This window comes from Pseudochaenichthys georgianus, chromosome 16 (assembly GCF_902827115.2).
Source record: "Pseudochaenichthys georgianus chromosome 16, fPseGeo1.2, whole genome shotgun sequence".
NCBI classification, from domain to species: domain Eukaryota; kingdom Metazoa; phylum Chordata; class Actinopteri; order Perciformes; family Channichthyidae; genus Pseudochaenichthys; species Pseudochaenichthys georgianus.
Genome location: NC_047518.2, coordinates 19084234 through 19099434, shown reverse-complemented (window position 1 = coordinate 19099434; position 15201 = coordinate 19084234). Strand labels below are relative to the sequence as shown.

At 42.2% G+C, this 15201-nt stretch overlaps 1 protein-coding gene across 1 annotated transcript in view; it reads left to right on the top strand.

The window, feature by feature from the left end:
* The first annotated feature begins 437 nt into the window (after positions 1–437).
* Positions 438–15201, top strand: part of LOC117460530 (ankyrin repeat and IBR domain-containing protein 1-like) — a 51826-nt gene continuing 37062 nt past the window's right edge. The window contains exons 1-6 of the mRNA XM_034102000.2: positions 438–630; positions 4160–4444; positions 9060–9360; positions 10359–10541; positions 11340–11457; positions 14684–14892. Of these exons, the coding sequence (XP_033957891.2) occupies positions 4257–4444; positions 9060–9360; positions 10359–10541; positions 11340–11457; positions 14684–14892 (999 nt within the window). The 5' untranslated portion in view covers positions 438–630; positions 4160–4256. The remainder of the gene's footprint in view (positions 631–4159; positions 4445–9059; positions 9361–10358; positions 10542–11339; positions 11458–14683; positions 14893–15201) is intronic.

Genomic DNA, 15201 nt, shown 5'->3' with positions numbered 1-15201 from the left:
AAAATCAATCAATACAGCCTGTTGATTTGACAGGTCCCTTAGTGAATTCAACATTACAATTCGGTTATTTCTCAATCTATTCTAAAACTATACTCGACAGTTGAACAATGGAGGATTTTAATTTTTTCCACTTTTTTTCTTTTCTTTTTAATATCATGTATTTTCTGTATATTGCAACCCGCAGGCTATATTTGAATCATCTGAAAGCAACTGGCTTCTGATTCTGAGCCTTTGTGATAAACATGAAAAGGACACAATGGGCTTCCGAAAGAACGGACTAACACAAAAAGCATGCACTTTTTGGAATACTGCTTCTCATAGTCATTCCAAAGTACTTCGACAGTGTAAGTTGAGGGTGTAAAACTCAATTAATAGCCTCAGTGTGCTTATCGTTCATAGTTTAATTTGTTCGGAAAACGAGCCATTTCCATCCCCGCCTGTTGGGGCTTGTGCTGACAAACCCGTAGAAGCCAGCAGAGTCAATGAAGAGTTGACAGGAACAACATCATTGCTTCGTGCACACATTTTTTATGGATTACCTCACTAACAAGAAAAGCCTCTGTTCATTGTGCTAGCGAGTGACAGCTAATCCACAAGTTAAGGTCTACCACGGCGAGATGTACCGCCTGTGTAAGTCTGAATACTTGTTACTCATTGTTTACTGTGAGTTTATCAACTGTGCTAGCTAAGTTGGCTAGCAGTGCAGTTAGCTTGCTAGCAGGTCCGCTATCGTATGCACTGACGTTAGCCAACGTCATGATGTTTTTATGTTTATGATTAACATCCAGCTAGCGAGGAATATTGTGGTTGAAACAAGCCCTTTCAACAAACGGAATGGTTTGCAGCTCACGTTATCTAAGGTCAGTTGACTGGTTGTTGTTGTTGTTGTTGTTGTTGTTGTTGTCATTAACCAGAAATGTAACAACGCGTTATCACGGACTGTTCATTAACACAGCACGCTGCTGTCGGTTAGAGCTAGCGAAAATGGTAAACACTACACAACATGGGGAAAGGCCTGCATGGAGGAATTTAGTGACAAGTGTTACTACGCAGACACACTGTTACATTAATGTCATGTTAATGTCCTTAGCTGATTATGTTGTATAGCTATTGTTAGGTGCTTGTGGGCGCTGTCATGGAGCATGGGTTGTCTCAATTGTCAGATATGTAATTAGTTATTTGTAGAGTTACCTTAACTGTGTTGCCATCTATGAGGTTATAACTGTGTTCAAAGATCAAGTGTTTACAAGTGTTCCCCTAGGTGGGACATGTTCTGTTAGTGAGTGTTTATGATGTCATGGCATCACATGGCACATATGTATTGATGCAAGGCAAGTAACCTTGTTATAACTTTTGTTTTTAGTGACTTATACTTGTGTTAGTGGTGTTTGTAAGTTAGGTGTTTAAGTTATACGAATGAACAGTTCCTATTACAAGGATGGCTGAAGATGATGTCATATACTAAAATGGCAATGTATTAACACTAGGGGTGTAACGGTTCACAAACATTTCGGTTCGGTACGTACCTCGGTTTTTAGGTCACGGTTCGGTTCGGTACGTTTTCGGTACAGCAGAAAAAATTATCACAAAACATAACATATTTTTTTTAATTATTATTAAACTGTGAATAATGTATTCACTCAAATAAATACAAAATATAATAAAATAAACATTAAGGTGCAGCATTTCGATGAACTGAAATAATCTGTATTTGAACTTTACTGTACTAGTACTCACAAAACATAAAATATTAGTTTTGGGTTTTTAATTATTATTAAACTATGAATATTCACTCAAATAAATATAAAATATAATAAAATAAACATTAAGGTGCAGCTTTTCGATGAACTGAAATAATCTGTATTTGTACTATACTGTACTAGTACCTAAGCAGCCAGTTTGACATTAGGACTTGCTTGTCATTTCATGTTTTTTTAAAGAAAGATGAACTTGTCCACATTGCTTGCCGAAAGGGCAGATCAGCTGGCACTAACAATGTCTCCTGCCGTGGAGAACACCCTCTCGCTAGGGACAGAGGTAGTAGCAGATACAGCCAGGTAGCGCTTTGCTAACATGGCAACATAAGGATATTTGCCATTTGTAATAGCTTTGGCTCGGTCTGAAGTTTTTGGTGGAGGCTTAAATGCTAGCGGGAGTTGGGTTTGCACTTCAGTCTTTTGGTACCGGTGATATTCACGTTCGGGTGATGCCTTTTCAAATGAGTGTGCAAGTTTGATGTATTGCCAGCCGCGTAACCAATGTTAGTTGAACAATGCCGACAAACAGCTTTGGTTCGGTCCACCTGTCTTTGTCCGTCATCCTTGTACGTAACTGCGAAACCAAAATGTTCCCAAACCGGAGACTTCAATGATGCTGGAGGATTTTCGAGCTCAACTTTATCTGCGTTCGCCATTTCGACAGTTCCTCAAATTACTGACTACATTTGAACGCATCCCTCTGACCAGCTCGTCCAATGAAATGACTTGCTCGCTCTATGACGCGTTGAACACAATGGGAGCAAATTACTCTGAATGCTGCGACGCAGCACCTGAGATTACTTCCAAGAAGTTGTTCACGTTCTCAATTTTTTACGTTTAATGTTATATTCGTTCGGTACACTTCGGTACAACACACGTGTACCGAACCGAAGGGCCCGTACCGAATAATTTCGGTACGGGTACGTGTACCATTACACCCCTAATTAACACATATTAACCCTAGTTTATATATTTGTTTTGTCCAAACCAAATGATGTAAGTCACATGGCATCACAGATAACATCCCCCGAAAGTGATGTCAAAATTAAACCACACCTCTAAATAAGTTTTAAAAAACAGAAAATGTGGGTTTTGAATTGAGTCACAGGACATTTAAATAAAACACCTTGACTTTGAGAAACTTAATGGAAAATGTATAATATTTTTAATGTATAAACAAATTATCTGCAAATCCACCTACAAAAAGTAATTAGCCCCACACATTGAATGCATGATATGTCATTTTTTCCAAGCCTTTATATATTATTATGTTGTTAGTGTGATGTAATCGATCCTCAAATTACAGTGAGTAACACTATGCCTGGGAAATGACACACACACACACACACACACACACACACACACACACACACACACACACACACACACACACACACACACACACACACACACACACACACACACACACACACACACACACACACACACACACACACACACACACACACACACACACACACACACACACACACACACACACACACACACACACACACACACACACACACACACACACACACACACACACACACACACACACACACACACACAGAGACACTAACATATGACTTGTGTTGTTTTGGCTGATATTGTTTAAAGAAGGATTCCAGCATTGTGAGTCAAGTTATCCACACTCTTTACTCTGTTTACATAAGCTGCGGGAAAAATAATCAATTGTCCTGCAATAGGAATGTCAAAAATCGCTAATGGTTTCCTTTGTGATTGTTGCTAACCTAAAGAGAGTTCTGTATCACATTGTAGGTGTTCTCGGGAAGCATTTTATCCTTCTATTGTGCACTTAAGTAACATCAAAGCGTCATTGTGCAGAAGGCTTTGCATGGTGATAAGAAATCAGTATGCATTCCTATTATCATTAGGTAGAATATATCATGCTGAAGGGGATGCTTGTGTTCTGTTGATTTGTACTGTAGCACACCAAAAATACATAAAAGCTTCACACTGCCCAAACAGTCATGACCATATGGTGCTCTGGTGGAAGCGAAATGCTGACTCGCTGCGTGTTCTTCTTCAGCTGAGGATATCTTGCTCCACAATGGCTCCTGGCCTCAGTGGGATGGGCAGTATTGGCATGGAGAGGCGGAAGCTCCCGGTGATTACAAGAGGAAGTCTTGTCCTTCTCTCTGTGTGAGCTTTGTTGGCCCTATGTTTAGTAATTCAAAAAAATAAATAAAAGGCGAACACAAGGAGGTGGTTTACAGTGCTGTGGGGATGCTGACACAGGGGCTTGTGGCACAGAAGCATGAGCAACCTTGGAGATGCAACTTGTTCTTGTGATTCTGAGGCAGTGGAAGTGATTAATACTCATCGTTCTTTAGGCCTTTTTAGGACTCGGACCTTACTGTTTTTGTTCTGTTCTTTAGGACATTCAGTATGCTGTCCTATTGGACGTGAACAGGTTGAAGACGACTGAAGAGGCTGCTGCGTCAGTCCCACCTTGAACCCACGGTAGAGGAAGAGATGGGAAACTCTGCGACAAAGTTCCGTAAGGCTCTCATCAATGGGGATGAGATGCTGGCCTGCCATCTGTATGAGAGCAACCCGCAGTTCAAGGAGGCTCTGGATCCAAACTCCACATACGGAGAGTCCTACCAGCACAACACTCCACTGCACTATGCTGCCCGGCACGCCATGACACGCCTACTCAGGTAAGGATTTGGTCCAGATACAATTATCAAACAAATACATGGGCAAACTGACATATTGTACACATTTAGATATTTTTGACTGGCTGTGAGAAATGAATATCCAAGGGTTGATGGATGAGGGGCTAATTTGTTGTGCTCTATATTCTTTGACATAATTCAGAGTATTACAGATATAAAGTGTCCTTTTGAGTACATCACTTATTTTTTAGCACTTTGCTACTGATCAGCTGATCTGATCTATTACGGTTTTGCTGCATCGTAAGAGAACATTTTTCATGTTTTGTCTCCATACGTCTCTGTCCCATCTGTCTCACCCCATAGCCATCTGTTAGCAGCTCTCAGGAATGCAACACGCTGGGATGAAATAGGATGGGGCTCAACAAGCCTCCCATCCAACAAGCTAACAACCTTGCATGAGTTATTTTTGTTTTGTTTCCCCACTAATGGGATGCTTGCTGAATTTTGCATTCCTACCTGACTGTAAATAAATGACAAGGGGTTTCATACTGTCAGCAGGTAAATGCACACTGAAGTGGAGCCAAACTATACGACTTGATGGATGGATAAAGGGATATTCTGATTATTCCAGTTTCCACGTCAAGCACAGAAGTGCCGAGACTCTAATGCAAATGTTTTCCTCTTTACTATGCAAAAACGTTCAGGGCCACAGGTAGGCTTCCAAACATATAGCAATATAGGTTTATAATCGTAAAACATATTGGGTTACTTTGATGGAAGGACAATAGGCGCTTTCACACCAGAGTACTTTTCCCAGGAATAGTTCCGATTAGGGATGCTCCGATCGCCAATTTTGGGGCCGGAATCAGTATCGGCCGATACCGATCGCCGATCCGATCGAGTGGGCGGGGCCTAAATGGAAGATTTAAAGGGGACCTATCATGCAAAATGCACTTTTGTACGTCTTTTATACATGAATATGTGTCCCCGGTGTTCCAGGGAACTCGCCAAGTGTCAGAAAACACAAATCTCTCTATTTTCCTCCATACCCACATCTCTAAAAAAGGGGCTGCAACGGATCTGATACAGACTGATCCAGATTTGAACACTGTCCTGACGTCAGGACGGTGGTGCTACGGCTATTGGTCAATTCTCCACCTATCAGGGGAATGAGAGGTTGGGCCACGGCGGGCCATTGCTGCTCGAAAGCGCTGGAGACGCTGTAGTACATATGCCAGGCCTGTAAGTGGCGCTGTAGTCTGCCACAAAAGCAGCAAAGAAGACTTCCCTTGCATGGTTGCCCTTCTGTTTATTCTTCGCTGTGGCTCTTTTTCTCCCTCCCCGAGGCAAGCATTTGCACCTCCTGCTTTAAAACAAATGAATAATGACTCTATATAATCAACCGACAGGCTGATCAGGAGCCCGACGCGAAGCGGAGAGATCTAGATCGTCATGAAGGTGTTATTTTCCCCATAATGACCGCGTTGCTGCACATTATCCCGCTGGCCACATTCTCAACAAAGTAACGACATGACTACCAATATTAATTGAAATCCTCAAGATCACTAATGACCTCCTTCTCGCTGCTGACTCCGGACAAATCAGTATTCTCATCCTCCTCGACCTCTCTGCCGCTTTTGACACTGTTTCTCATACAGTCCTCCTGAAATGCCTCTCTGACAACCTTGGCATCACTGGCACAGCTCTGTCATGGTTTCAGTCCTATCTATCAACCAGGTCTCAGTTTGTTAGCATCAGCGGCTCATCCTCCCCCTCGGCCCCAGTCAACCATGGTGTCCCCCAAGGCTCTGTGCTTGGTCCCTTACTTTTCACCATTTACATGCTCCCCCTTGGCCAGATCATACGTCAATTCGGTCTCAATTTCCACTGCTACGCTGACGACACTCAGCTCTATCTCAGCACCTCACCATCCGCCCAGCTCCCTCCACAGTCTTTGGTCAACTGTCTCCATGCCATAAAAACCTGGATGACAGCAAATCTACTCAAACTCAACAGTAAGAAGACTGAGCTCATGGTTGTGGCCCCCAAAGCACTGCTCCGGAAGGTTGGGGATCTCCTCCTCCACATTGACGGCTGTTCCATCTCCCCGTCTCCCGAAGTCCGTAACCTGGGTGTCATCCTTGACTCCACTCTCTCATTTCAGTCACACATCAAATCCGTCACTAAGTCTGCCTTCTATCACCTCAGGAACATCTCCCGTCTACGACCATCACTCTCTGATTCCGTGGCCGAAACCCTCATTCATGCATTCGTCTCCTCCCGGTTGGATTACTGCAACGGAGTCCTGTTCGGGGTTCCCAGTAAAGCCCTGGACAGGCTCCAGTATGTGCAGAACTCGGCTGCCAGGGTGCTCACTCACACCAAGCCCTGGCAGCACATTACCCCCACCCTGATCCACCTCCACTGGCTCCCAGTCAAGCACCGTATCACCTATAAACTCCTTCTTCTGACTTACAAATCCCTCCATGCCCTCGCCCCCCAATACCTGTCTGACCTTCTCCGCTACCACACTCCATCCCGGAAGCTAAGATCATCTGGACAGGATCTCCTCTCCACCCCCCGCACCAGGTTGCGGACTTTTGGTGACAGAGCCTTCAGTGTGGCATCCCCCACCCTCTGGAACTCTCTCCCCCCCGAAATCCGCAGCGCCCCAACCCTGGACATTTTCAAAAAAGCCCTCAAAACGCACCTTTTTACTAAGGCTTTCCCCACTAGTTAGTTTAATAGGTTTATTTTTCCACTACTTCCCCCCCCCTACCCGACTTGTAAAGCGACCTTGGGTTTCCTGAAAGGCGCTATAAAAATATTATATATTATTATTATTATTATTATTAAATGCTTTTATGGATTTAGAAAATTATTTTATTGATTTAAAAAAAAGCTGTATGTATTGATTTAAATTGACATTCATCCGCTAAGAAAAATAGTCTGTTGTTACTGTTTGAACTAACATACCAACGGCAGGAACTGCTTCGATAGCGTGTTTGAGGAGCTTTTTGATTACAGATTTGAAAACATCGTTGCTTGCTTTAAAAGTAGCACAATTCATTATGTCAAACCTTGGAAAGTATCTAGATATGATATCCCTGCCCTAATGCAAAGGTAACTGCCAACTCCCCTCTTCTGCAGGGGGGCGTGGTCAGCTGCAGCTCACAGAATCAGCCCCCTGAAAAAACAGGGCTGGAAAGAGCAAATGGAGCGAAATGAGGCATGGCTAACATGCAGGATCTGTTTGGTATTTTGGTATATACTTTATATAGGTATGGCCCTACAATATATGTTTCAAATATAGCATGATAGGTCCACTTTAAACATCACTTTAAATCTTCCGTTTAAAGTGATGTTTAAACTCAGTTAATGGGGCTCATTCACTGAAGCTTCCACAAACAACAATCAACTTAATTATTACATTCAAATGATGTACATTATTCAAGTTTACATTCACTTTGGATAATAACACGGGAGAAATCAGCGGAAGCTCTCTCTCCCTCCCTCCCTCTCTCTCTCTCTCTCTCTCTCTCCCCCTCTCTCCCTCTCCTGACAGCCTGTCAGTATCTCACGCAGCTCACTGATCCAGTAATGAGTGACCCGAAGAATAAATATATTTATAACTAGTTTAGCTTGTTCCAGAGGTAGATACAATTGCTAAGTGTGTTTGTTAGGTCTAACTCTTGTGTGTTTCGCTCCGCTAACCGGTCCGGCGGGCGGAGCTGCAGGATTTCTGCTTCACACACACGTTGCATTCCGCTATTTTACTGTCTTTTTCGGACACCTTCAAATAATGCCAGACCGGTGAAGCCATTTTGGCGAGCTTGTTTTGCCACGCACAGAGAAAAGTGTCATGTATTTTACGTCATGCGATCGGCTCTCGCGATCGGCATGTTTAGAGAGCATCCCTAGTTCCGATAGTTCCTGGGATTTTGCGTTCACACCAAAAAGATCTGGAACTAGAACTTTTTATGCGAACCTTTTCACCCCTTTTTAGTCCCTGCTAGAGAGCAGGGACTTTCCTGGGGAGAAAAAGGTTCCAATTTCTATTGGCTGGGCGAATTGCAAACCACGCCCCGCAAAACTCTGAAAAGTTCTTGTGAAGCCACCATTTTATTTGCTCGCATTAGCATTATTAGCATTAGCATTAGCCCAGCGCACCAACGCAGAGAGACTAACTTATGGCAACACAAAATAAAACATGGGAGCGGTGGAGATGAGGAGGTGTCGGCGTTCTGGTGATTTACTCGGAAGGCTTCAGTAGAAGCTGCTGGGAGTCCCAGCAGCTTCTACTGAAGCCAGTCCCCAACTCCCGGGACCTCCGGCCGGGGACTTCGGGTGGCAGTATACGCCGTGAAGTTGTTTGCGGCCTGCCAGTAAACCCAAAGCAGAAGAAGTGACGTCAGCGGCTCCCTCAGGGACTTATTCCGGTGTGAATGCGATTTACTAAATAGTTCCAGGAAATAAAGGTTCCGGGAACTATTCCTGGGAAAAGCACTTGGTGTGAAAGCAAAGCGCCTATTAATAATAATAAAATGAGAACCATTATGAGTTGGTTTGCCCCAGATATTAGCAGGCAAAGCCATTTCTGGGCCAATAAGCAACACTTTTAATCAACTTTTATTCCTGTCTGTCTTTTTCTTTAAAGGTCTTTTCTTGTGGGCAAAGATGGGAATCCTAACAAGCGCAACGTGCGCAATGAGACCTCTCTGCACCTTCTTTGCATGGGGCCCCAGATCCTGACCTCAGAGGGGGCGCTGCAGCCCCGGATCTCACGGCCATACGAAGACAGACATCGTCGGGCTGAAGCTCTACAAATCATCTTGTCATGGACCGGAGCAAAGCTGGACCGTGGAGAATACGAGAGGGCTGACGTCAATGCCACGGACAACAAGAAGTACACCTGCCTGCACTACGCTGCTGCCTCAGGCATGAAGATTTGTGTGGAGGTGAGGTCTCAAAGTCCTGTGGGCATTTGTCAGTTTGGGCTAATGTTAAATATTCTCAAGTATGACATTTAATGTATAGGTTGATGATTCCATAGATAGAAACTAAAGAGTCACATAGACAGTAAACCAATTGAGTGGAAAGAAGTCAAAAGGGGACCGAGTAACCATGTTTTAACACACATTATTCATTGTCTGCCCTTTTGTTCTCTGAATATTTGCTGATGTGCGTCATTTCGTTCAGGTCCATTGCGTAACGTTTGATCAACGGCTGCTTTGTGAGTTTGAGAAGATGTCATGCAACACTGAACATCTTTATTAATACCTGGGGCAAGATGCATCTCGTAAAACAGTCACATGAATAAGGCCATCAGTGTGTTTAGCTGAATATCTACCTCTGAAAGAAAACTCGTTTAGCTCAAAGCTAAATCTGGCACTGTTACACTTGACACATTTGTTATGTTTTAAGTGTTCACCACTGTGCATTGTCCCTGCCAAATAAACGATTAAATGAAATGAAAACAACTTTGTTTGGCTTATAAAACAAAATGCCATTTGCAGCATGTGAAAAAAGAAAGGCAGAATTCAAAATGGCATGGTGTACTAGTTTAATACAAAGAGAGAAACCCATATATTTAAAATCAAGCAAAAATAATTCAGAAGGAATTGAACATATATTTAGAACATTTCAAATGGCATATTCATACTAACTTGACAGAACAAGTCGTTCAATTTTCCCAAAGTGACTCAGCCTTTGCTATTGGGGGAAAAACGCACTTATTTAGAGTGCAATCCACAGATGGGTCCTGGAACTGAAAATGTGTTAGTAATGAGCAAAAATCAGAGGATAGATCAGAATAATTGGGATTAGCATTTCTCCCATAATTGTGTAGCCTTTTCTTCAACACAGAATAACTGGTACTCCTTTTTGTCTTTATGGTGTTTCAAACTTTTAGCCCCATTTTCAAAGCCAAATATTCCTCTTGTTTCTACTTGCTCAGTTCCTGGTGCAGAGAGAAGCGGATCTGTTCGCAGAGAACGAAGAGCACGAGACTCCATGTGACTGTGCAGAGAAGCAGCACCACAAGGAGCTGGCCCTCTGCCTGGAGTCGCAGATGGTCTTCTCTCTGGCCCCCGAGGCCGAGAGTATAGAGGCAGAGTACTCAGCCCTTGACCGAAGAGAGGTACAGATTAACACACCAAGAGGCACCGTACATTTTATTCAATCATAGAAAGAGCTGCAACATAGATTATGTTCATTATTTATCAATCTACCTAATATTTCATAGATTAATCAAAATGGTCTATTAATTATCAGAAAAGAGCAAAACATGTTTATCTCAGTGTTCCAAGGTTAATGTCTTTTAAATTGGAAATGTTATGCTAATTCTTACACGTTCATACTTGTATTTCGGGGTCACACTTTTTAATGTCTTGTTTTACAGTCCAAAACCCAAATATTTTCAGTTCACAATTTCTCTGTCGCTTAACTAAATTATAGGACGACTAAAGTGTACCACGGTTTGGCTGTAATTTCCTCTTGGACCCCGGCACTATTTGGCTGTAGTTCAGTGTTACGTTCTACACTTGCAGATGCTTTGATCACACACACACACACACACACACACGCACGCACGCACGCACGCACGCACGCACATACACATACACATACACACACACACACACACACACACAGTCTGCCATTAGGCCTGGCTCAGTCATGCATCATTAATTGTCTATATCTGTTTTGCTTTTATTTATTGTATTCTCTCCCTCCCTTTTCAACAAATACAACTATCTACTCCCACCCTCATTCCACCCCTGTTCTCCTTAATCACACCCTCTGTTGCGCCCTCTGCTCTGTCATTACTTTTCTCTGCTAACCTGCATCCTTACCATCCTTAATTGCATCCTTTCCTCTCTTCTTCCTTTTTATTCCCCTCCTTCCCTCCTCTCTGGTCTCTGTCCATTTTCCTCTCTAGCTGTACGAGGGTCTGCGGCCTCAGGACATGAGGAGGCTGAAGGACATGCTGATAGTGGAGACAGCCGACATGCTGCAGGCCCCTCTCTTCACTGCAGAGGCTCTGCTACGTGCCCACGGTACTATCGCACACACACACACACACACGCACACGCACACGCACACGCGCACACACACACACACACACACACACACACACACACACACACACACACACACACACACACACACACACACACACACACACACACACACACAGAGAGACACTAACACATGATAGCCTATTGGTCAAAATAAAAGATACTGAAAATCACAATTCAAAGCACATGCTTTCAAAAACTGTTTCTTTACTGTGTACCCAATTGTCCCACGTAGTTTACCCTCACTAAGCAAACCATATTTCACTCTTTACGAAAAACTCTGTTGGTAAATGTGTATATAGTTATATTGTTTCAAGATTAGAGAAGCCGTATATCGTATAAACTTCATGCTACACTCCAGTGGTTTCCACGCAGTGAAAAGGGCAAGATGTTAACAGCCTTTGTTATCTCAGAGAATTTCATTTGTATTGCTCTCACTGGAGAGAGTCACTGTCCCAGGCTCTAAATGCTATTTTAGTGGGCTTGTCCTCCGTACCAAATAAGTGAGGAAAAACACTGGTACATTCTAAAAATAGGGTACTTAGTTACACATTTCACATTTACTATAAAGAACATTTCCACATCAGGCTGCTTCATGTAATAGCATCAATATATTTTCAATGCTTGTATTCGTTTGAAATGAGCTTTGCACAACTCTGGGATGAGTTCTAGCTCTAGCAGTAGAATTCTGCTCGCTTGAGCTACATCCTATATTACTGCAAGTATATGTACTAGTAAGCATATCCTGTTAACTTATATTCCTGTACATCACAAATAGCATGCTGACATCGAGGTTGTAATAATGTATATTGATGGTTTGGCTTCTTGCGCACAGTTTGTCTTTCCAGTGTAGATCTAATGCCAGGAGGAATATAAAGTATGAGATTAGAGTCTAAGGTGACACAGAGTGTAACATTTGAGTTGCCTTATTAAATCTATTGGAGTGTGAAGTAAGGGTAGCTTAAGGTAAAAGACAAGTTACATATTTGCAACACTCATTATGTACATACCCACACAGGAAATACAGTATATTATTCTGTCAATAAGGAGTCATTAAATGGAAGACACATGCTTCCAAGAGGCATGTGTTACTAATGCAGTGAAAGTGTTTTAATCGAAGTAAAGCTAATTTATTTCACTTCATCCACAAAGACATTTTTTCTGATGTTCTGTAATTTAGGTTGGCCAAGTACTGAGTAAAAGTGTCACAGTTGTGATTTGTTATGCAGCCTTAAGCAACCAATTCTCCAACTAGCTTCACTTAACCTAGCTAAGATAATGTGCATGAAGCGCTTCAAATGCTTCAAACAAAATGACTTGATTTGCCTTTGAAAAGCATCTCCCCACTTCAGTTCACTTGGCTTAGATTATGGTAGTGGGGAACTCAAAAAAACGAGTCACAGTTTGTGGTTGATTTTCAGTCTTTAAGCGCCCCGTTGTTTAATTCAGTCGGCTCAGTGGCGGCTCTTGAGCTCAGTGTGCTACATATTAGCTCAGAAGGGAGAGTGAACCCAGATTATTGCTATATTTATTCACCTCTATCGTGGGAATACTCTCTGTATGTTTAACAGGGATTGAACAGGCTTATTGGTAATCTTCACGGAAAGAGGTTTTGAATGTATTTATAAGATTATTTTCTTGTTGAAACTTAAGTGTCCAAACTTTTAAATGTACATGTTGGTCTTTTTCAGTTTTATTATCTAATTTCTTGCTATTTCCTGCTTAGCTGCCTGCCTGTCTATGCTTCTGACAATTTGTATTTTCCAGCTAATATTCTATATTGAAGACTAAATATGAACATTTTTCATACCATCAGACTACTTTGAAAGTCCTAAAGCTGGAAGATAGAGACGGATCAATGATGAGTTTTAATTGAATGGAAACGGGGGAAATTGTGGGAATATTCATTATCGGAACGAGGCTATTTAGAGTCTGAGGCATTTGATTGGTGGTGGGACGTGTCTGGAGGCTGGTCATTTTCTGATTGTACAGTTAATCGGTTCATGTTCCTTATTTTTGGGCATTTCAGCATAGAGAATGTTGTCTCGGGCGCAGTCCTCACCTCATTTAATATTAATACTGGAGAGCTCTCCTACCTGCTCCTGTGCTGAGATCGAACGGCTATTCTAAAACAGGAAACCAGATGGCAGCAGGTCCATGCTATCAGCAGTTGGTAGTGCAGCCACTTGAGTGAGACTTGTGTGGGCTTTAGTGGATTCTGCTGTGTGCTGCTTACCAATTCTTACAAACAAAACACATTTGTATGTGAATACATTTTGTATTGGTGAAAAACAATTGCTGAGAGAAAGTCTTATTTATTCAGTTTGTCCATGCCTTTTATTCATGAAGATTAGTTGAATATGATCACAAAATAAAGGCTAAGGCTAAATAACTGAGCAGGGCCCGTTTGCTTATCACATGGTGTTAACAAGTCTGTATTGTCATTCAAATAATATGTTGAGCTTTGTTTTTAAAAGCACAACTCAAATGGTCTTTTAAACTGAATGACCCTGGAATCTTTTTACAAGCACTTGCCTTTTATGACATTTATATAGTAGTTCCACTTTTCTGGCCTCTCAGCTTAATTTTCTTTTGATGGTCATCCAAAGCCTTTTATGCTTCATGTCACACGCTCATAACAAAGCTATAAACGATTTTTGGTCGAACCAAAGTGCTGTACATAAAATAAAAATAGCCTACAGTAGAGACACTTTACAGCAAATACAAAAGCACGGATTGTTCAGAATATCAGTATTAGAAAAACGACACCCTCTGTCCTTAGACCCTCACATCGAACAAGGAAAAACTTCCAGAGAAAACCCCCAGTTTAAGGGGAACAAATGGGAGAAACCTCAGGGAGAGCAACAGAGGAGGGATCCCTCTCCCAGGACGGACAGACGTGCAATAGATGCCGTGTGTAAATCGAAGAGATAATACATTTTACAGCATATAGACCGAATGTTAGGAAATGCATGTGTCTGTAATAAGAAGATGAATCCACGAGGATGTCAGCTACAATCCTGTGGAAGCCATCAGGGAAGCAGCATGGCGAGACCCAAGGCAGGACCGCAGAGACAGGTTCAGCCACGACCCAAAGTCCACGATTTAATCCAGAACTCAGGATACTTCACTGACTTGCATTATTTTTCTCTGTTTGGTTTTATGCATTTCCCTTTCTTTAAGTTTCATTACATTTTTGCTTCAGATTGGGACAGAGAGAAGCTCTTAGAGGCCTGGATGAGCAATGCTGAGGAATGCTGTCAGCGGTCAGGTGTCCAGATGCCCCACCCCCCCCCCAGTGGTTACAACGCATGGGACACCTTGCCCTCGCCCCGGACGCCCCGCAACACCCGCTCCTCCTCCACCTCCCCCGACCAGATCAGCCTCATGCCTGCAGACCTGGAGTCTTCTCTGGTGAGGTTCGCTTTCAACAATGTTCAATAAAACATCAAAAAGAATCAGAATCAGGGTTTTGTGACAGTTGCTCCATTTGATAATGAAATTAAATACAAAATGAATACAAATACATCATTCAAATAATGATACAAACATAAGAACTTAAAGTAAGAATGTGCAATAAAAAAAAAAATTAAGATATTATATGAGCACAAGAAGTAAAAGTAAAATGCCCAATTAAAAAAAATATAGAATAAGAATAATTATATAAATAAAGGAAGTTAAAGTATAAACTTGCACATTGTACTACAATATATAAGATGCATA